The sequence below is a fragment of the Drosophila santomea genome, chromosome 2L (genome assembly GCF_016746245.2).
Source record: "Drosophila santomea strain STO CAGO 1482 chromosome 2L, Prin_Dsan_1.1, whole genome shotgun sequence".
Classification (NCBI taxonomy): domain Eukaryota; kingdom Metazoa; phylum Arthropoda; class Insecta; order Diptera; family Drosophilidae; genus Drosophila; species Drosophila santomea.
In genome coordinates, this window is record NC_053016.2 from 15,779,292 (window position 1) to 15,800,641 (window position 21,350).

At 45.0% G+C, this 21,350-nt stretch overlaps 6 protein-coding genes across 52 annotated transcripts in view; 1 reads left to right on the forward strand and 5 right to left on the reverse strand.

Moving 5' to 3' along the window:
• Positions 1-3,649, reverse strand: part of LOC120443737 (protein MTSS 2) — a 37,435-nt gene extending 33,786 nt beyond the window's left edge. For 43 of the 44 annotated variants that reach the window (XM_044005683.1, XM_039622992.2, XM_044005664.1 and 40 more), the window contains exon 1: positions 2,896-3,649. The gene's annotated coding sequence lies outside the window, so the exon portion shown is untranslated. The remainder of the gene's footprint in view (positions 1-2,895) is intronic. The other variant, XM_044005646.1, reaches the window with a different exon arrangement.
• A 574-nt stretch (positions 3,650-4,223) lies between these two features.
• Positions 4,224-7,302, reverse strand: LOC120458940 (probable cytochrome P450 6u1). The gene is made up of 3 exons (XM_039646795.2): positions 7,140-7,302; positions 4,975-6,187; positions 4,224-4,844 (listed from the first exon to the last, which is right to left on the reverse strand). The coding sequence occupies exons 2-3, from the start codon at positions 6,014-6,016 to the stop codon at positions 4,426-4,428; spliced, it is 1,461 nt and encodes a 486-aa protein (XP_039502729.1). The 5' UTR covers positions 6,017-6,187; positions 7,140-7,302; the 3' UTR covers positions 4,224-4,425.
• LOC120458945 (probable Ufm1-specific protease 1) lies at positions 6,232-7,133 on the reverse strand. Its single transcript, XM_039646805.1, has 2 exons — positions 6,475-7,133; positions 6,232-6,412 (listed from the first exon to the last, which is right to left on the reverse strand). Exons 1-2 carry the CDS (start codon positions 7,051-7,053, stop codon positions 6,290-6,292), a joined length of 702 nt encoding a protein of 233 aa, XP_039502739.1. The 5' UTR covers positions 7,054-7,133; the 3' UTR covers positions 6,232-6,289.
• Positions 7,303-7,930: 628 nt separating the features above from the next.
• LOC120458939 (rap1 GTPase-GDP dissociation stimulator 1) lies at positions 7,931-17,750 on the reverse strand. Its single transcript, XM_039646794.1, has 4 exons — positions 17,458-17,750; positions 9,726-10,631; positions 9,269-9,655; positions 7,931-9,213 (listed from the first exon to the last, which is right to left on the reverse strand). Exons 1-4 carry the CDS (start codon positions 17,462-17,464, stop codon positions 8,609-8,611), a joined length of 1,905 nt encoding a protein of 634 aa, XP_039502728.1. The 5' UTR covers positions 17,465-17,750; the 3' UTR covers positions 7,931-8,608.
• On the reverse strand, positions 13,566-15,053 carry LOC120458943 (dnaJ homolog subfamily B member 12). 2 transcript variants are annotated; one of them, XM_039646802.2, is made up of 3 exons: positions 14,093-15,048; positions 13,862-14,028; positions 13,566-13,804 (listed from the first exon to the last, which is right to left on the reverse strand). In XM_039646802.2, exons 1-3 carry the CDS (start codon positions 14,827-14,829, stop codon positions 13,647-13,649), a joined length of 1,062 nt encoding a protein of 353 aa, XP_039502736.1. In that variant the 5' UTR covers positions 14,830-15,048; the 3' UTR covers positions 13,566-13,646. The 2 variants fall into 2 exon arrangements, with proteins under 2 accessions (XP_039502736.1, XP_039502735.1); XM_039646801.2 differs by having other exon boundaries at positions 13,566-14,028; positions 14,093-15,053.
• A 203-nt stretch (positions 17,751-17,953) lies between the features above and the next one.
• On the forward strand, positions 17,954-20,876 carry LOC120458942 (G protein pathway suppressor 2). Of its 3 annotated transcripts, none has more exons than XM_039646797.2 (6): positions 17,954-18,094; positions 18,147-18,890; positions 18,948-19,047; positions 19,671-19,721; positions 19,818-20,302; positions 20,522-20,876. In XM_039646797.2, exons 2-6 carry the CDS (start codon positions 18,459-18,461, stop codon positions 20,723-20,725), a joined length of 1,272 nt encoding a protein of 423 aa, XP_039502731.1. In that variant the 5' UTR covers positions 17,954-18,094; positions 18,147-18,458; the 3' UTR covers positions 20,726-20,876. The 3 variants fall into 3 exon arrangements, with proteins under 3 accessions (XP_039502731.1, XP_039502732.1, XP_043861579.1); XM_039646798.2 differs by having other exon boundaries at positions 17,955-18,094; positions 20,534-20,876; XM_044005644.1 differs by lacking the exon at positions 19,671-19,721 and having other exon boundaries at positions 17,963-18,094.
• The last annotated feature ends 474 nt before the right edge of the window (positions 20,877-21,350 follow it).

Sequence of the window (21,350 nt, forward strand, 5' to 3'; positions counted from 1 at the left end):
GATTTTTAGGATAATAAAATTTAATATAAAACGTATTACAACATTAGATGCTATGTCAAAAAAACGTATAACACAGCCAAAACATATTTATCAATTACCCCATTAAAGCTTTAAACCCACTTCTCTGTTGGATTTTTTTTTTTTTAATTTTTGTTTAAGTGTTTAGCTATTTTAATCTTTTAAATAACGAATAAAATAATATTAGCACATTAAATATATTTCTTTACACTGAGATAAACCACTGTTCTCTGTTCTCAACTTGCTCAACTCATTAGAGTACGGAAATTCTCGGCAACTCAATGTTAAGGTGGGTAAATTTGCATTAACTAATTTTAACAAAGGCCCGAAAATTGTCTATCATTAACGTCAGAACCACTCAAGCTCTCTGGCCGGCGTTTTGGCCATGACCAATGGTTATTAATGAATAACTGGAGTGCCGTTAGCCGGCACATGTTACTTCGTACTTTGTCATGTTTGTTATGTTTTTGTTTGCTGGTTCCATCAGCACGTTTTGTTCTGCTTCCTCATGACAGCTTTGTGGCCATCAGCAATGGGCATTTCTCTGCCTTTCTCCGGCCTTTCCAGTCTTGTTAGCGTAAAAAGCTTTTTTCTCTTGCATAAGAAAATGCCAGTTGCTCAAACGACCCGGAGAATTCCACAGCCATCTTGGTTTTGCTAATTTGCCATTCCCGCCATCTAAACACTAATACTAATCACTAATACACTTGCGGAAAAGAAACAAGCTTCTAGCCCTGAACCCTTGACATTTTCACCCAGGAAAGCGATAAAGTTTTATACTTTTTAATGAGCATTTTAATTCCAAGTGAAAACCGCTTGAGGCAAATCTCGAGTTGGATTAGACACGATTTTCATTAAGACGATCCCCAAAAATCAAAAGTGGTTACGAAAAATTCCACTCGAGTGGGCGATCCAGCAGTCTCGAGTAGCGGACTCATTCAAACTCAGATTCATTCACACAACAAGGAACGCCCATGCAGTTCACCAATCAAACGAAAACGAAAATATTTTTGTAAGTGGGCAGCAAAAAACTCGAATTGCAGCAGCAAAATGCTAAACAATGCACACATTCGGGCTAAGTGAGTTAAAATTTTAAGTTTTCAGCCGTTTTTTCTTGTTTACCAATTGAAAACTGTTGTCGCAATATATTGCCATACCTGTAAAGGAAAGCAAGTGCTAAATGATTCATGAATATGTATCAAATAGTTGGCCATTTATTGGTAAACCGGATAAAATAGTGAATGGGAACGAGAATATAAAAATTCCAAATGTTATTAATGGTTTTCCCAAACCATCAGTGCACAACTAACTAACAGTTAACGTGTTTTCTTTGTTTTAGCCTTGCTCTCCAGCTTGGAAAAGAACGGGGGTGGGGGTGGTGGATGGTCAGGTGCATCTGCCTTTCTGCATAGGACACAGTACAAGGTATTTATTTATATTCACTGGTATTTGTTTTCCTCCTTTCGGGCATTTTTGTTTGCATTTTATTAAGACGCAAGTGCCTGGTTACTGTTTATATAAACGTGGTAAGATCACCGAAAAAAATAACTCTCAAATACGAACTGTTCAGGGTGTGCTTACAGGAGTTATTACCTGCATTTAGTATTCTCTAATATTTCCTATTCCATTGTAATTTTTTGTAATATGTATAGCAAGTAAAGCTTTCCCTTCAAATGGTCCTAGTATCAGGGATGAGGTAGTAATTTTTTTTTTTCAGTGCTGGAGCAAGTTTCTTCCAAATGGCCGACAGCTGTTTGTGGCTAATTTTATCTTTCTTTCTGTTTTGGATTCTCTCGTTTTTGGCAATTGCACAGGTGCGGCAGTTGGATGGTTTGCAGATTGGGTTACTCCACGCGAATCATATAACCCAAGGCATTCTTTCGAATTTGAGTACCACTTTGTGTCTAAGCAGCGTATAGTATATACATACATACATACAAATGTACGATACAGCGACTTGGCGAATGCACCGCCTGATTTTCTATCATTTGTTTAGACAAATGCGCGAGAAAACAGTCCGGGACGTAAACAAACCCCGGGCATACTATTTTAATAATTACGCTTATCAGCTCCATTCGACGGCGAGCGCAAAAGTCGTTTGAAAGGTATGCAAAGAGAACGAGAGGTGCGATAACAGAGCCGGGAATGGGAACTTAACTTTCGAGCATTTAGTCCGCACCATGGGTGTCAACGTGCTTCTCCGGTTTCTGTTGCGATTAGGAGTTGAAAAGAACACAAAGCCTCCCCACGAAAACGACCCATGCGGAATCTCACAAAAAATTATCTCGTTCAGAAGAACCGAATTTCAGGTAACAGTCGGAAGAGAAGTCCCTGCACTTGCGCAATTACCGCGCAACTTCAAAAGGGGAGTTGTGCACTGGGAAAACTTTTTGGCAGTGCTTAAATCGCACAATTAATCTACGTCCAAAATAAATTCATGTCAATACACTTCACTAGCACTTAATCATATGAATTAAAAAACTTTTGCAAATATTGGCAGTTGATTTTGTTATGAAAATATCAAAACAAATTATTATCAAAAATCCTTTTTAACACCTTTATAACATTTTTGATGAAACGCTTGACTGTTTTTTTTTAACGTGTATAACAAATCCTGTTTGGATTGGCTGTGAAAGGAGTTTTCGGTTCTCACGACCGCCTGGAATGGGCACTGGAAGTCCTTGGACCCCGTTTCCACTGGAATGGAATCGGTTCAAACTTGTTGTTGGTCAATTGCAGCTTCCATTTCCTTCCCATCCATTTTCGTAACCAACGCTCTTCACCCCCCTCCTAGCCCAATTAATTGGCATTATTAACCCACTCCACACTCGATTCTTGATGTTGTTCTTCTCACGAGCACCCTTGAAGGATACTTACGGTGCACTTCCGACTGGAAAATATCCAAGGGCGGCTTAAGTCTATCGTTTGCTTGATTTTTCGGCCGACGATGCTGCAGACAATTAGGCGATGTTGTTTTTGTTTGCACTCCGGCAACCCATCATGTCCCGGTGTTGTTGTTGTTGTAGCATTGCATTTCCAGGCGGCAAAAGCGCACACAAAGGATAGAAGCGGGAGTGAGTGTGTGTGGGGTGTATTCTCCCGTTATCCCCCTCTATTTGTTCTCTCTCTCTCTCTCTCCCCCACACAGTTTCGTGTGCTTTGCCCTGCTTTTGCGTTTGCTTTGCTTTGTTCAAACTCAAACAAACTACCCCGAAGAACCGTGATCCTGACTGCCTTGTTGTTGCTGCTGTTGTTGTTTTGTTTTCCGTAATGTTATACACTCACAGACACACGTACACACACACAGTGGGCCAGCAGACAGACGCTTAATTTTCCGTTTTCCTCGGGAAATCGCATACAATTATTCGCGGATTTTCGCACCGAATCCGACACTTTTTTCCGCTCGCATTTCGAACTGCACTTCCAATAGGCTCACGCACTTCTTTCCCGGCCAGAAAACAGTTAGTAGCTTACCGCTATTTTCGTCCCGCCTACGACTGACTTTCCGAGTGCATTTTCGGTTTCCTTCGCTGCGAAAGGGATATCTTATAGACAAACAAAAAACCGTAAAACAACCGCGACCGATTCGTTCGAGAGTCGACTGCCTGCGTCAGTGTGGCCATCGCTTGTAGTTTGGAAATTTCGCGTCCGTAGTGCGACCATAGCAAGAGAATATAACAGCAGCAGCAAGGCCACACTCGCTAAAACGAAGAGCCAGAAATGTTAACCGATTCTGTGAATCGGAAATGTTACCTAATATCTGAACCTTCAAAACTACATGTATGTATGTAAATTTTTTGGCGAATTGTTTACAAAAAACAAAATATCATTTGTATTACTAACCAACATTTTTGAAAAGCTAAATATAGTTTATGCTATAAAAACATTAAATGACTAATCTTCTTTTTCGAGCAGCGTAGTTCCTAGAAACCGTAGTTGCAATATCTGCATATTCATTATAATCGGATCCACTTTTTTAATGATTATTTGCAATATTTCAGAATTTCATTATAATCAGATCCACTTTTCTAATGATTATCTAAGCACGCTGACAAAATTGGTGTTACATTGTACAACCAACGCAACGACAATACAATTATTTTAATGTCTTTGGTACAAAACTAAGTAGTTTTATAAATTGATCTATAAGTGGTATCTGCACCTTTTAAGATTCCTGTTTTCCGATGGTAAAAATGATTTCGGTATACATATGTAACAACTAAAGTATTTATTTGTTCACGTTGTTAAGCTTGGTGCAAAAGATTATAGAACTCATCGTCAGCATTATCACACAAGTCCACAGCTTAGGGAAATCAACGAAATGGGTGCATATACAAATATAAAAAACAACGCTTTGTAAAGCAAACAATACGAAATAGGCAATGCTCCAAAGAGCCTCCTCTAAAGCTAATCCACCCGCTCCACACTGAGTTTGATGTCTGATTTGGGCATCAGGAGCAGTCGTCGGTTGTCGTACTCTACGGGAATCGTGGTTTCCGCAGAGGGAGCATATCTGTGCATCCTTAGCAGAGCCACCAGGCCTACCAGTAGCTGCTGCTCCGCGAAGCGAGCTGCAATGCATCCTCGCAAGCCACTACCAAAAGGCAGGAACGCGGCTGCCGGGCGGGATTGCTTAGCCTCTTCTTCAAATCGCTCCGGATTGAACTGCTCGGGATTCTCATATATTCCAGGATCTCTGTGTATAGCCGCCGTGGGAATCAGCACATTGTTGCCCTTGGCAATTACGAACACCGATCCGGGAACTTCGTACTCTTTGGTAGCCCGGCGCAGAAGGAAGGGATGTGGCGTGTGCAGGCGAAGCGTTTCTGAAAAGGAGGACAGTTGAATGTAAACTATACAGTATAGTAGCTTCGTATTGTAATAGCTATACAATGTATCTCCTCGTTTGTTATAAAAGATTGATCATTACTTTGTTTAGCCGTTCTTGCTACGTACCATTCAGGACTTGCTTCGTAAACCTGAGCTCTCTTAGGCACTCCGGTGTCACTTGGCCACCATGCTGTTCCAGAGTCCTATTAATCTCGAGCCTGGTTCGATCCTGCAGCTCAGGCTGGCGGGCCAGCTCGTAGAGGCAGAACGCGAGGGTGGCATTCAGGGGGCCCAAACCGGCCAGAACGAAGCCAAAGGCTTGGGCCGCAATCTCGATGTCGGCTAGCGGCTTTTCCGCGTTGGAATATAGCTGCAGGAGAGTCTGCAGGGGCTGGCGATCCCTCCTTCGATGCTCCTGCAACTGCGACAGGGCCACCTTTTGGAAGTAAGCTGTAGCAGGTTCTGCGTAGCTCTTGTACTGCAGAAGGCGAGCTATGAGCGGGAACTGCAGTGCCAGGTAAGCCTGCCACAGCTTAAAGTCCGCCCAGTAGTTGCGTGTCCAGTTCGCAAAGTCCACGTTTTCCTGGCCCACTAGTCCAAAGGCCATTGACGCCATAACTTCTGTATTATAGGCACCCACGAGTTCGCTTATATTAATAGTTTGATGGCTCTTTTCGCCAAGGTCCCTTTGAATTCTGGAGGAGATTTGGGACAGTCTGACCAGAAGTTTCTGCATGTTAGCCGGTGTAAAAACCTCTGCAGATTTGGCGTGCAATGACCGCCATTTGTGACCGTCCAGCTGAAGGAGATTCTCTGAGAGCGGTTCTGCACTGGGATTGCTATAAAGGCCTCGGGAGGTAAAGTGTCCCGCGTCGGTAAATATTATTTGGTGGACTAGCTTCAGGTCAAGCGCCAAGATGAACGGCTTGAGGCAGGCGTAGAATCCCACAAACGGCGCCCTGCCCTTGTATGCGGTGTAGATATCCAATAAGGAGTCCTGGGCATGTCTCTTGCCGCTCACCACGCCCTTGATGTTGCCCCACAGGAACTTGGGCTTTTCGTGCAGAATTCCCCGCCGCTTCCAGTAGCCCAGACTGATCTTGACCAGGGCGTAGAACACGGACAACGCACCCAAGGCGGTGAGCAGAGCGCGGTGCATCAGATCCATGCTCACTCAGCTCTCTTTTCCGGCTTTTACAATATGTTTGCGCTGCTTGGTAAGTTTAACAGCTGGCAGTAGCTGCTTGTCCAGGTTCTGTGCCTCAGTGCCGCTGGCTTATCAGAGCCATTATCGTGCGGGTTGATTTAATAACTGATAAAGTCCATTGAGTGGCGGCCGCTAAAATGGAAGAGAAACGTGGCTATAAGGCAACTTGCAATAAGTAATGGTAATCAAGAGCTGAGCGGGATTTATTTTTAAAATAGGTACGAAGAGCTGCGACTACGGCTGCAGGATGAGACAGAGGTTGTACGTGCTGCTAGGGAACTCGTCAACGGGCACCCAACGGACGTAGCCCTGATCTATTAACTGCTGTCGGTTGGGCACGCCTTTGAAATGTGGATCCTAAAAAGGGCAGCGAGGGATGAGTTCACCAGTTCATAATATGAGGTAATCCGCTGACTCACCACCACCTGCAAGAAGATGCGACCCCGTGCACTGCAATGGTAGCCGGTAATGGCTTTGGAAGCGGTGTCACCCAGACCACCCATGGCGATGAAGCCTTGGTACTTCTCAAAATAGCTCCGAATTTGGCCAAGAATCTCCGCCGAGCCGAGCTCCTTGGCGTGAAGAATCTTGCAGGGCACCTGGTGGAGCACATCGATCACGTAGAACTCCTCGAGCGTGCCAATCCAATCGCGCGAGCCCACGAACTGTGGACCCTTATCGCCGAGGGCCACCAGGATCTGCTGAATCTCCCGGATGGAAGGCACATGGTCGCTTAAGCCCCGTCGACGTTGGAGCCACGAAATGGCCGATTGCAGGGTGCGGTAGCCACAACCCCAGCCAGCATCCTGGTGGCCATCGCAGCCGTAGTGAAAGTAGTTGAAGCCACCGCGGGTAACCAGCGTCCGCCCGCCCTCAGTGGGCGGGGTCAGCGCGCCTTGCGGATCCTCTAGAAGTGGATATGCATAGTCCTTTGGCACAATTTTCAAGGACGCCGTGGAGGAGTCTCCAAAATCTTCTGCCTTTTTCTCCGTCGCCATAGGACTATTTATTGAAACTGGGTAATTTGAAACCCCACGCCTGCTTCACCTGCTTTAGCTGCTCCTTTTGTTTGTTGTTTATTTACCTTGTCTTGTGAAAGTGAAATCGCAGCAGAGAAATTGGAATGTTTTTTTTGGCCTGGCTAGAGATGGCACAAGCTGGAGCGTCATGCACCAATGACAAAATATCAAAATACTGCGACAATTAAGTGAATCAATATATAAATGTGTGGTGCTGAGAGGTTATTGCTCCTAAATCCTACAAAATAAAATTACACTTTTATATTAAACCCACATTAGCATGGCCTCTCTAGGAAGTCCAAAGCATTCAACAGTCTAACTATCGATAACAGCCCGCTTTTGCTATCGAAATTTAAACGCACTTTTTTGGGGTTTTCTCTTATTTCTCATGCATTTCAAATTTTATTTGAATTATCAAATGTACATTATTGTGTTAAAAATTCATAAATATGTTTTCGCATTTACGTGTGTGTGTGTAGGTGTTTCAACGCTTTATATATTAACACCATTTCTCTTAATTTGTGCCTTGTTTAATTTATAGTTTTTGGTTTATAATAATTGTTAAAATGTTTAGCACTTCACGACTGTGATTCCTAAAATTGAAATATTTGCATTATTGAGTTTCAACTATTTTTGCATTGCTGATTGTTACTGAGTTGCAGTTTTGTTAATGTTTAAAAGTTAGCTTAAAATGCATTGGATAACTTCGCAGTTTTACAATAAATATATAGTTTTTGCAATGTGTATGTCTGTGCACCAATTAAAATATCTTAATTACATTGTGCGCCTAAATGTTTTGTTATCTTTTTTGTTTTTGGTGTGTGCCAGCAACGGTTTAAAAGAGTTCGATTCAAAATTATAAGTACAATCATAAAATACATTTATTAAATATATTTAGCGATATCACCACGATTTGTTGTTATTGTGCTCTTAAAAATCATGTAACAGAAAAGATTAATATGCTACATTTTTAATATTATTATATTTATACGTATATATTATGTATGTTATAAATATTCATACGATTTGTGATTTTCCCTCACTACATCGGATTCTCCTCATAAATGCAGTCAAAATACGCTTGCGTCTAAAAAATACATTCTGCTCCTCTCGTGTTCGCGTGTTCCAGTGTGCCTAACATCTCAATCTGCACTTTCTTCTTACCAAACTACAGTCAAGTCTACATCTGAATCGTTGCTTTATGGTGAAAACTACTATTTCCTCCGGTTTTAGGTGTGTCTGTGTGGATAAGGGTGGGCTGATTTTTCAAAAAACATGCACTAATAGTGGCAAACATTTATCTTTGGCTTTTTGGAATTATGCAATTACATTTTAACAAAAAAAGCCATTAAATAGTAAAAGGAAATTGCGAATAAGTACTGGCGTTCCTTTTAGTGAGATAAATAACATTTTCCAAAGATAACTGCTTACCCCTTACGTACTAATGTTTGGTTCAATCATACAAATCGACCCATCCTACTGTGAGGCATCCTGCGGTGCTGGGATAAATGCAATGCAACCGTCCCCTTTTTTCTTACAAGGTGCAATATTCGGTTAGAATGGGTATAGACTTTAGCAGCTCGTTGATGTTATGCTGTTCCAGATGCGCCACCAGCTGTTCGGAAGACTTGAGCAAGTTTACGCAGTTCTGCAGGTTCTCGACAATCTCCTTGGTCATGGTGTCCGACGACTTGCTGATGAGCTCGGCTAGCTTCTTGCCGACCTCGCACTTGACCAGCTCGTCCTGCAGCCGCTGGGCTTGCGCCGCCTCGCTCGCCTGCGACAGATACACCACGGACAGGATGCACAAAGCAATCAAAGCCTCATTCTGCATCACCAGGTGCTGAGCCGTGAGCATGCTGACCATGGCCTCAACGGTTCCCTCGTTGGCAAGGAACTCGCTCAGGCTACTGCGATCGTAGTCCTGGGTCAGTGGGATCTTGTCGGCAATCTGTTCGGCGGGTGCATCGCCCTTGCGTGGCAGTGCGTATGCGATTTTGCTCAGGTAGGCGTGCTTGATTAGCCAGGCCATGAGGCGCAGAGACTCCCCGGTGACGCCAGCATAGTCCGACGATTTGCTCCAGTGCACCAGCTGCTCGATCAGTGTTTTGTTCTTCAGCAGCTCCAGTGCGAGTTTCTCTGCAAAACGAAATGTTAGTGATGCGGGTCGCATACATTTATTGCCACTACTAACCCTGTCCGTCGACGGTCATGCGAAGCGTGCCCAGCAGCTTAAAGACGACTGGTGGCTGGTGTATTTCAAGCATGGGAAGAATCGTCTGTACCAGGCCAGCCTGGATTACCGCGTTTTTGTTTGGCTTCGGGATGACCAGATTGCGCAGCGCAGAGAGAAGGGCGTGCTGCAGACGCACATCGTCCTTGACGCCGTTGTTCTTGGCCAGCACTTTGAGCAGCTTGTTCATGGTCTGCTGCTCCACAAAGTAGATGCAGTGGCTATCGGTGCGCGCAAAGTTGCCCAAGGCCAGCACGCCGGTGGTTAGCAGATCGATGTCCGTCGAGTCCAGCCAATCTACCATGTTCTTCAGCAACGGCGTGGTGTATAAATAGTGCATGGAGTCATCTAGAACCATAATAGAACAATTAGTTTCAGTTTACTATGGATATTCTCCATTATATACTCCGAAACTTACCACCAGTAAGGATTAATACGATGAGTTCGCAGGCGAGCTTCATCAGCGCTCTGGCCTCACTGGTGCTGGCCAGAGTTTTGTACTTTTCCAGCAGGTTGTAGATGGTTTCACACAGACCGTCCTTGGCCAAAATGAGCTTGACTTCGTCACTCTCCGCCTGGTAATGGAGCAACTCCAGGCACATCTCGGCAAGATCGGGATTTGTGGAAGCGGCCAGAATGCGAGACAGCTGGATATTCAGGGAGGAGTCAAAGTTTAGATCCGCCACGTTTTCGGTGAGTATACTGAGAAGTGGAAGCGTGTTCAGCAGCAGATCCTCATGCTGTTCCACATTGGAGGCGCCAATGTCTATGATCCCCTGCAGCTTCTTCATCACGCCCAGCTCCATGGCCCGCTTGGCCAAGCCCTCGCCTCCGAGCAGATAGTTGGACAACAGACCACCACGTACTTTGATGAACTGCGCCGCATTGGCCGCGTCCTCGATGGTTGTGATGTCCAGCAGTCGCAGCAAAACCGCGTCACCCTCCAGCTCGAGAATTAAGTCTCTGGCCTCGTCGTTCAAGTAGCAAATGTTCCCCAGAGCCCGACATATCTGTATAGGCAGCTCCATGCTGCCGTCGGGCGTGGGCACGTGGCGCAAACACTCCAGGAATGCGGCTATTATGTTCCTCTTGGTGAACTTTTTGCGCTGCACCTCCGACTTGGTGATCTCCGCAATGCACTTGGCCGCCTCCTTGCGCACGTTGGTGTCGTCGCACTTGGTGAGGCCCAGGAAGCACTCCGCCAGCTCGTGCTTATCGAACAGTTTGGGATCCTTCGTGGCCGAGATCTCGCAGAGCAAGTTGGTCGTGTTCGCCGCACTGACGCTGGTCGTCTTCAGTCGTTCAATCAACTCGTCGATTTCAGCTGCGGAAAGCGGTAAAGAATCGATATTGGTTAGGTTGCTTATTTAAACAATCTAAGAACAATCTGTGAATGATGATTTGCTCCAACCTTTAAGTTTAAATAAAGTAATGAATGGTTTGTTTATACTTAGCCCCATTTAACTTGTTGGTTTTTAACTAATTTACTTATTTAATTCGGCGTCTCTCTATATTCAATATTCAAATGGTACCGGCATTGTAAGTATATGTATGTTTAGGTATTCTATTCCGTTCCACTTCAAGGAGCACGCAACCCACCTTCCTGCACTGTCTACGTTGAGAACCGCAAAATTGATTGCCTATTTCGATTATCGTCATTGGCTGGACAAAGTCAAGACAAATGCTTTCAAAGCATTTTATGGGTTTGTGGACTGGCAGAAAAGAACATTCCTTATTCAGGAATAGAAAGCGTTTTTGCGTCTTTCAATCTGCAGTTCGAAGCGTTTTTAAGACATTGGCAACGTTCGAGAAAACTTGTGAAGCGTGTGCCACATTAAAGCCTCATTTTGCCTAACAAACAGATGGCTCAAGTTATAAAAGGACCCAGGATGGCCAACGATTTACACGAGTCCTGGTCACGGACAAATAAAGAAAAAAGTATGATGATATATTAGGTTATTATTGCAAAATACAACGATTTAAATATAGTAAAATGAATCTAAAAAAGAGAACGCTATAGTCGACTATCTGATACCTACTAGTAGAAGTGCGAAGAGATTCTTAACACTGAAGTTTGCGGTTGTGGCGTTAGAGTGGGTGGCACATGCGCTGGTTTGTGCTCTGGATCTGTATCTAATCTCACTTCATACGAACGGACAGACGACATGTCATATCAAAGACATTAAATAATTATAATATTATAATATCTTGTCATATCGATCGCTATTGTCTGATCAGAATATATATACTTATATGGTCGAACGCTTTTCTGTTATATTTCAACGAATTAGTTTACTATAACATAATGAATTTTAAAGAAATTACCCATACCCAGAATATATATTATATTTGTTAAATTTCCATTTCAGATATTCGAAATAAAAACCTATTAGGAACATTATCACAATATTATTATTTCAGTCCGACCTTTCCTGCCGCCAAGTACACACGCTGGAAATTACATTCCAATAGGACAAGGGACACAGGACGAAGGACGAAGGGCAAGAGCCAGACTCCGGCGCTCGACAACTGGCGACAGTTGGTGGCAACAGTAAAAGCAACAGCAACAGCGACATTGTGGACTGGGTTAGCAATTGAACAAACTTTGTGGAGCATAAATAATGAATAAGTGAAACAAAAAGCAAAGAAAACCCTTCAGCCGGGCGGGCAATCGTCGTCATCATCATCCACATCATCAACGGAGGCAGCATTCACGATTTGGCATAGAAACAGCAACAAAGGACGCAACAGCCGCAGCTGAAGCTAAAGCAGCATGCAGAACAGCACACTAACTGCCAGACAAGTTGCACTTAGAAATGTAACCCCAACTAAAGAGAGCACAAGTGCACTGGCTGCATTCGAGGGTACCGACTTTCGGGTACCCTAATGGTAAAGGAACAAAACAAATTGTACAACATAAGATTGGCCAACAACATAATAGAATACTCATTCAAAGGCTGATGTCAGCGGCGATATGACTTACTAGACCCTTGTAAAATTTATTGTAATACAATTTTCACTTTTAAAAACAAAAGTTGTTTGATTACCTCAGGCATAAATAGTAAATGGATATAAAAATATTTATCTTCAAAGCGACTTCAGACCCTTCCATTCGACCTTTATAGGTCGTTCCCCTCTTAAACTGTCTTATTCCGTATGAAAACTTGTGGAAGTATTTCAGATGTTGCCATACAGATTAGGAGCCCAATATACCCTTCAAATGGAAACGCACCCAGTGGAAATGTGTATATGCACTACGGGATGCATCTGCATGTCCAGGTAAAGGGGAATGTTGTATTTGTTTGCCCGACGCAGCTGACTGAATGCAATTGGACAGGTGGCAGGTTGACAGGGTTGAGGTGAGGGATGCATGAGAACAGGTGCAGTGGCAGTGGCAATAGTAGCGTCACTTCCGTCTGACAGGAGGTGGCCCAGACCAGACCAAAGCAGAGCAGACCTCCTTAATGCGTCTCGGTTGCTGCTTCACCGCCTTTTGCGTGCCTCTGAATGTTTGCGTTTGCTTCGGTAACTGGTACTCGCTGGTATTCAGAGTATGCCATGCCACTCGTTCATCCGCCCACCCATCTATCCATCTATCCACCTATCCTGCCATCCAGCCATCAATCCATTCCACCCATTCCGTTCGAGTTCCGTGGCAAGTTCGTTAGCTTTACGCTGCGGAAGCGGGATTCGTTCAAGGCATTTATACGCCTGAATTTCTGGGGCAATGGCTTTATATTATTTTCGTATTTCTGTTTTTTCTTATTTCTGGGTATGATTGGGAACTTTGGCCTGCGTTTTATTTGCAGTCCGTAGAGGTATTTTATTTTCTCCATTTAACGATTCACCGACTTTGGCCACATACAAAAATAGCAAGTAGCAAATAGCAAACGGCACAGAAATCAGCAAAACTAGTGCAAACTTATTGTTGCTGCATGTTTAATTCATGTGCAACTTGCGACGCTAATGTCGGTTTTAGTTGTATTGTTGCCTTTTTGGGCCTCTTGCCAACGAAAAATTCGGAAAATGTGGGTTAAGTTGGAGAAAGAGGCCTGGCACAGAAAATGGTAGCCATGGGAACCGTCCGTATAATTCAACGAAATGATTCCTTTTGCATGGATAACTGGGTGATGTAAGTGAAATGCTGTTAGTGCCTAATAAACGTTGCTGAAAGTTTAAATTCAACAAAACTGTTGGACATTTTAGAAATAAAAATGCAATGTACAATATACTAACTATATAATAAAAGCTTTTCATGTTTTTATAAGCTACTCTTTATTTACACGGTGCACTAATCCTTACATCTGTCTATAAAATACTAAAGACTATCTGTGGTGGACTAGACCTCCTTCACAGACTCATTCTCCAGCAGCAGTGGGTTGTGACTAGACCTTCCCAGCTGGAGTAACGCCTGGCAGGCGGGAGTGGGCATGTGGCCGACATGCTGGAGCAACTTCTGGTTGTTTCCCTGTCTCGCCCTAAGGAACAGTGTATCCCCTGGAAGCAGATGTAATTTGAAGTGCTGGTAACTGGACAAAGTTTTATAGTCCTCACTCAAAGTCCGCTCTTGCCTGCACCTCTGTGTGAGGTCCGAGATGTAAACCTCCTCGATTTCTGCTTCCAGTTTGGCCAACTGCTGTTCTGTGTACTTGGACAGATCCGTCGGGTTCATGTAGTAGGCCACATGCCTCGTCTGACTGAGCCGACGAAAGCTGTGGGTTCTAAAGATTGGAAGATTGGACCTGTATGCAGGCGTCTCAGCAGCCGAGTGAGTCTGGAACTCACCTGGTTGGCGTGAAACTGTAAGCAGGAGCGGCTGTGATGTAGTGCATGGTGACGAAGAGGAAAACCAGAGCAGCCACCACTCCGATTACGAGTTGCTCTGTTTGGTAAAGTGACTGTCGCTGGGGCATCCGCTGATTGGCCGACTGATAAGGCCGTCGAAAAGCGGTTCCCTGATCGGCATAATCTTCCTCATGGATTTCGCTCTCCCCGCCATAATCCTTGTACTCTGAGCGATCCTGGTCGTGGCAGTGGTCACCCACTGCCGTTGCAATGTTGTACTCAATTCTTTTTTGGCAGTCCGTGAGGCAGTCTGCCGCCTCGCTGATGCGGCGAAAGGCCTGCTCAGCCCCAGGGGATTTATTCTTGTCCGGATGGAGACGCAGGGCCAGCTTGTGGTAGGCCCGCTTCACCTCCGAGTAGGTGGCATAGTGAGAGACGCGCAGCACCTCGTAGTGATTGCGGCATTGCAGTACCTTCTGCACCACGTCCAGCATCGCGAGAGTGAATCCGTGGGGCAGGGCGTCCGATTGGCGAGTTGGGCCTATGGTCCGCTGGGCCTCGCCCTTCAGTCTGAGTCTCACGAGGATGTTCTTTAGCTCTAGTAGCGCCATGATCTCCTCGTGGTCTTGTAAGCCATCCAGACCCTCGTTGATCCGCCTCAGCGCCTGCTCGTAGTGTCCCAGACACAGGTCACTCACCACGTTGTCCACGCACAGGTGCATCCTCCTTCGGTGCATTGTGGAGCTGTCGTCCTCCGGCTCCTGGTTCCTTTCTCCTTCTTCCCAGCAGCGTGAGTAGACAAAAAAGGATACTTTTTTCTCTGTTCGTTTGTAAACTTTAAATTTTGGTTGGTTTCTCTGGGGCAATCCACTGGGTCAATAAGGATTTTATGTAGTGTATGGATGTATGTATGTATTTGCATGTAAAACCAATTTTTGTGAACACTTGAGAAAAGATAACTTAATTCTGATTTCCCATGTACACTTAAATTATGTCAGGTGCCGTGTAAATACCAACGATTTCACGAACTTAAGTTGACACAAATATAAGTTGACACAAATATATGGCTTCGTTGAACGTTTAAAGTGGATAAATTAAAAGTTTGCAGACAAGTTTTTCACTTCGAAAGGCACTTGAACATTTAGGGGATTCCCCCTTTTGGCCCCAAGAAGTATGCTGCACAACTTGTCCTCCTCGAAGAGACTGCCAAGTTAATTGAAATTAATTTCTATGCCAATTTGAATAGGGCACAAACTCAATTAAAACAGAGCTCTAGCCACCCCACATTTTCATCATTTCGCCGCCCTGCTCGCCTCATTCATTCTCAAGGCCATTAGAAGGGCCAAAATCTTATTAGCAGTAAAAAGAATAAAGCGAGTGGAGGGGGGGCAGGATGGGCAGGGAAATCACAAGTCACCCAGCTGAATTTGAGGCAAATGAAGCAACGAGGCCGGAATACGCAAGAAGGAGGCAATAAATTCGGGGCCGGGTAAACTACAATAACAGCCAGCTAATCTGGGTAAGCTGCGTGGAACGAATGAAAAAGCCCAAAATAATAACAATAACAATAAAGAGGCAGCAGCTCCGGAATCTGGAATCTCGAATCTGGCGGGGGAGCTGCCTGTTTTGGCAGCTGATATCGTCGTCAGTATCAGAGTCCGAGCTTTGGGGTTGATGGAAGCCACAGCCGCAGGAACAGCAGTCAAATTGTGTCGAAGATGCCGAGCGAAAGCGTCGACAAATGCAGTCACAAAGGACCAATTAAAGTCCAAAGTGACTGAGCCGCAGGGAGGACATGGCAACCATCTCGCAGCTGGGATCTGCACAGGAAGCAAATTCAATAGCGAAGGTAAACGAAGGTAGCACTAGTACTAGTAGTGTCTGAATATGGCATTCATTTCATTTAAATAATAGACATTCGCTTTCATATTTAACTATTAGATTTATATTCATATTGCCAACATCCTTGAACTTTAAAGATGCTTCTATCTCATTGGCCTTTCATTTGATTTCAAAACATTCTACATAGTCTTAAAAACGCTCTATATAATATATATATAATATATGGAAGCCACGGAATTGTTTTCAGTGTGCGAATGGGTCTCGCTACACTGGGCGCAGCTGGGGGGTTACATGGACAAGTGAGGGATACAGTGGTGTGGGGATTGGGATGCACCACCGCCCCTGAGAAAAGGGGAAGTTTTGAGGCCGGGATTGCCGGCGCGTTCAAGTGCTGTGTGTTGTCGTTCTGCACAGGTTCCCCTCGGGAAAGGGTATACAAACAGTACAGTCTGTGGGCAGTGTTTATGTGTTTATGTGTTGACTCTGTGCAGTGGCGTTTGAAAACCAAGAAGTTTAGAGACTTGTTTACGATTAACAATTCTCATTGGTGACTGACCCAAATATACACTCAGTGCGTATGTAATTATTTAGTTATACATCCGGCTACACTAAGAAACAACCGAATTTGTTTACATTGGCATGTATAACTAAAAGACTTTTTAGTTAATCACAACTTTATCTTGGCAATGACTACTTCAACTGAATAGTACAAGATTTAAGCTTAATCACAAGTATGATAGTTTTGCAATTCACATAATAAATATGTATTATAATGTTCTGTCATCAAATCAACAAAGATGGAACTGATTTCTCCCTGTGCATTAATTCTGTGTTTTGTTTGTTATATCACGTCCCCTGGGGATAAAACGAATTGTGAGGACTGTGGGGAGTGTTGAGACACGCCGGTAAACCTGGCACCTCGCAGAAGGCACATTCTCATTTATTAATGCGTCGTCACTGCTGTTCCCAGTTCCCATTCCTATTCCCATGGAGTGGAAGGATCGGGTGGAGGGTGCGTGCCAAACGGTGGTGGCCGGTGTCTTAGCCGCTTAGACTTAGATCCCGCCAGAACTGCCGGGGCCATTAAAGGATAAAAAAGCGGAATTTCTGATTGGGAAGCGCTGACACTGTTGGTCGCGATAAGTGGGTGCGCGCAGCAGCAGGAGCGCTGCATCTGCCTAATCCCACCGGCCCACTGTGCGAGGAGTGTGGAGTGGGGAGCGTAGGTATTGATTTTTCTCACTTGTCTCCGGCACACACTCATCTTGTCTAGGGAGCCGTACCGCACCGCACAGCCCCCACCCCCACCACACTTCCCCTGCTCGGAGCAACTACCTCCGACACCTGGCAGCGATTTGGAAGTCTTCGCAGCTCGTAAATGCTGCACTGCAGCCATAAAACGGCCCTGCAATGCAATGACTCGCATGAGTTGCGTTTGTTTATGCAACGGAAAAGGAATCCGGGGTCTGCTGTATGTTGTATGGGATGCTCCATAGGCGGAGAAATGCCCCGATGTTACTCACTCGCCATGTTTGCCGCCTTTGTTGATTATTCCGCTGCTGCTTCTTCGACGTTTTTGCTTTTTCTTTTTGTTCTGTGGCTGCGTTTCCAGGCACGTTGTATCACTGTTAACTTGTAACACTGCTGATGGGCTAATGGCTGCTGCTCGTAACTGAACACATTTCACGGCTTTCTTTCAGTCGCGTCTCCGTACAACTCCCGTAATATCCGTATAATCCGTGTAATCTGTATTTTTCGAGTCGCGTTCACACGTTCACCCGCACCAACTGCAATTCTAGTGTGACCGCAGCGCTATAGCCGCAAGACACCGCGCATGAGTGTTGCCATATCGATGTGTATAAGCATCGATTATAAGCATCGATTGATTCTAGAATGTCTTACGTCGATTTTATAATTATTCGGAAAATTGAGAAGAGGGAAAAACATAAAACAAGGTAGTTTAAAGCTAATCGATGGCTATCGAATAGGAATAAAATGTTTTTTTTATATTTTGGTCTATATGGACGTTGCTTTCCTGTTGAAAGTCCGTGTCAGAATTTCAAGATATTTAAATTTTGTGTTTCTTATTCAGTTCTTTTGTACCACAAAAGAATATTGAACTTCAAAGCCTAATTGGTTATATTTGTAGGCAATTTCCACGTACGTATATTTACAATTTGGCACCACAACCTGAAAAGTAGCTATTTAGTAGCTAGCTTGGCCCAATAATCGATAGGTGACAACACTGGTCGGCACATCCCACTCACTCAACAAATTGTTTACCACAAAAACCGTGCTGAAAGTGACCAAAAATAAAGTGCGGCACGGCGCTGAGAATTTGCAGTAATCCCAAGACGCCCAACAATTGATACCCGTAGCGGCGTCCACCCGGATTCCAGCCCACCGCCACCAGCACGTCATTCCACTTGGGGAGCCCCTCGGTCGGATCGGTCGAACAGTCGCGATTGCCCGGTCGTCCACGAACGCTTATAAAATTGGCAAGATAACTAAGCAGAGCACTAAGATGCCGCCAGCATCAGCGGTAAACAACAGCAACGCGGCTGCCCAGGCGGCAAAAGCCGAGCGGGCGGAGAAGCTGCGTGGTGCACTGAAGGGCTTCATCGTGGCGGACCGCCAACGACGCCAGGAGGAGTTTGAGGCGCAGTGCGAGGAGCAGCGACTGCGACGGGAGCGCGAGGAGGTTGAGCGCCAGAACCAGGTGGCCCTGGACGACACACGCGGCCAGATCACCCGACTGGACGAGCAGCTGGCCGACCTGCACAGCCAGAAGCATCAGCTCACCGTCCAGCTTAAGAAGGTGCTCAACGAGGACGAAACGCGCAAGAAACTAGCCAAGGAGAACGAACTGTTCGCCATTCAGCAGGCGGCGGCCAGCAGCCCGGTCTTCCTGCCGCCCCTGCGCCTTCAACACCAGCACCATCCGCTGATGCAAAAGGTCTGCACTGTGCACAACTGTAGGATTCGGGTTCTAATAGTCTTCTTTTTCGCACAGCCCCCGTCCGGCGGACAGCCAGGAAAACGTGGCAGGAGTCCATCGCCGCCGAGTCAGCAGCAGGCCTACTACAAGAGCGCCGCCAGCTACGCCCAGCAGAGTAAGCCAGGAAGAGGTCAACAATGTGGTCCCTGGGCCTCCGACACAGTGAACGCTGCGTCAGGCAGTCAAAAACATGCACGCAGTTTCAGATGGGTTTTATTAGCTTGAGTATAGGATCTGCTCATATTTTGATTAGTCATTGAACTGAGCAACAAATATTAGTGGTTTTTGTGATATCATCAGCTGTGCATTTTGATCGAAGTGCCTTTTAAAGTTCATAAGATCTATTGAATGTTAGCACTAATAACTCTTAAATTGAATTTCTAATTGGGAAAAATTAAAAAAATATAATCGTATCGTATAAGTAAATGATTAGGTTTTGTATTGGTTTCTTAAATTTATTGTATTTCTCATAGTATAAAAAGTAGGACATTATTATTACCGCATTTTATAGTATAAAACCATATGTATTTAGGGCTTCCTGGCAGATAGCTCGAGTTTAAAAATTCAACTGCAAACTCGCGTTGATCTGTTGTGCGTAGCTTTCGCTGTTGTTGATTAACTGCTCGCTAACACTCCGTGCTGTTCATGAGAAACCCATTTTACTGCGCACACTAACCTCTAATAACACAGGCACACAACTTATGTTCATTTCGCTATTTGTTTACGATCGATTCGCAGAACACGATGACTACCGTCGTGCCGCGGACTATGCTAGATTATCATGGAACAGTAAGCACCTTACTTGCAATACCAAACCCGAGATCCTCCGTCGGAACGATCGCATCCAAGATTCTCCAATGAACACTCGCTTTCCTTCTCTTTCAGAGACATCGGCGCAGTATCCGGGCACGGGAACGGTCTTCTATCAGACTGTCGCTCCACCGCCGACGACGCAGCACCAGGCGGACGCCCGCTTGCAGTCTATCTACAACTACAACCTTCCCTTGCGCCAGGCCTACCACGTGGATCTGCCCAGCGCCACGGTCAGCAAGCCGCCGGATTCGCAGTCGCCCAAGGCACCGTCTCAGTCGCAGCCAATGCAAGTTCTCCACATCAACCTCGACCAGCCGACCATCTCGCAGGCAGACCTGGTGGCTCAAGCTGGCGGCAGCATCTCGGTGAAGGCCTCCCAGCCGCACGTGACCATGGAGAAGCTACCGGACCGCTACCACATCGAGGTGAAGCACGACGGCCAGCCGCCAAGCCACGTCCCGCCTCCGCCACACATGCTGCCGGAGGGCGTCATCTTCAAGCCGCTGCTCAACGAACTCTCTTTGCACAGTAACGTGCTGCAGATAAGCAGCAGCCAGGTGGGTCTCATTCTCAACAATAATATCTATTTATATGTGGCTAATTATGCATTGCATCGTCCCAGAATTCTCATTCAAACAAGTTGCTTCTTTGAAATTAATTTTCAAAGATGAGGCTTTATTACATATAACATATCATAACACAACTAACATATTTGACTAATTTAAAAGGAAGAACTAAAAGCAATAGTCTGACTAGTTTGACTAACACCTGACCAGTTTCCTCCACAGAATCCGAAAACAGCCGGAAGCATCACACAGGGCTATGCCCCTGGACGAGGTGGATCCGCCCACGAGCAGCAGATGGCTCGGCAACAGTTGGCCATGCTGCCTGGCCAGCCGGGAGCCCCGTCCGGATCCGTCTCCGGGTCCGCCCAGCCGCCTCCTGGCCAGCAGATGCATTATACGCGACGATTGTACTAGCCACGACTGTGAGCTAACCCCCTATTTGTCGCTACGGAACTCACTCACTGATATACTTACGATTTTAAATGGACATTATACTGACTACGCTTCCCACGGGGAGTCGGATACACGAAATAAAGCACACAACTATGGCGTCCCTATTTTCCAATCGATAATACAATACTGTAATTGGATAGTGACTGGTGTAAATGGATTGGTGTACTTTGTGGTGAATACGATACAAAATCACTTTGGCTTTTACACGTGGGGCCAACAGCCAAATTGATCTAGCTCGCTGGAGTTTATTAAATTCTGGGGAATAGAAATTTGAATATTTATAGATGTATAGTTATAGAATATAGAGTATCCTATACAAAGGTATGTAGACAATAATTCGTTAAAGTAACAACTACTCTTGCGATTTGCGATTTTGGAATATGTATTCACTTAACTGCTTTTTATAACAAACTTTCATTGTATTAATATCTGATACTGAAAGTCTGAGAAAAATTTCATTTTTTGTGTTTGCTCAGCTGCAATCCGAAAACATATTTCCATGAGGTGTATTTCCAAGGTGTAGTGTCTTTAAACGCTAACAATGCTAACTTTATTAAATTTCTCACTCTTTTGTTTGATTGAAATT

Bases quoted from the DNA above. Each gene is read 5' to 3' on its own strand.
- LOC120458942 (XM_039646797.2), top strand. From the start codon at position 18,459: ATGCCGCCAGCATCAGCGGTAAACAACAGCAACGCGGCTGCCCAGGCG. The intron at 18,891-18,947 runs GTCTGCACTGTG...TTTTTCGCACAG, and splicing joins ACCATCCGCTGATGCAAAAG to CCCCCGTCCGGCGGACAGCC. The intron at 19,722-19,817 runs GTAAGCACCTTA...CTTCTCTTTCAG, and splicing joins TGCTAGATTATCATGGAACA to AGACATCGGCGCAGTATCCG.
- LOC120458940 (XM_039646795.2), bottom strand. From the start codon at position 6,016: ATGGATCTGATGCACCGCGCTCTGCTCACCGCCTTGGGTGCGTTGTCC. The intron at 4,845-4,974 runs GTACGTAGCAAG...CCTCCTTTTCAG, and splicing joins TACGAAGCAAGTCCTGAATG to AAACGCTTCGCCTGCACACG.
- LOC120458939 (XM_039646794.1), bottom strand. The intron at 9,656-9,725 runs GTAAGTTTCGGA...TTATGGTTCTAG, and splicing joins CGTATTAATCCTTACTGGTG to ATGACTCCATGCACTATTTA. The intron at 9,214-9,268 runs GTTAGTAGTGGC...TTCGTTTTGCAG, and splicing joins CATGACCGTCGACGGACAGG to AGAAACTCGCACTGGAGCTG.
- LOC120458943 (XM_039646801.2), bottom strand. From the start codon at position 14,829: ATGCACCGAAGGAGGATGCACCTGTGCGTGGACAACGTGGTGAGTGAC. The intron at 14,029-14,092 runs GTGAGTTCCAGA...TCCAATCTTTAG, and splicing joins TACAGTTTCACGCCAACCAG to AACCCACAGCTTTCGTCGGC.
- LOC120458945 (XM_039646805.1), bottom strand. From the start codon at position 7,053: ATGGCGACGGAGAAAAAGGCAGAAGATTTTGGAGACTCCTCCACGGCG. The intron at 6,413-6,474 runs GTGAGTCAGCGG...TGCCCTTTTTAG, and splicing joins GCATCTTCTTGCAGGTGGTG to GATCCACATTTCAAAGGCGT.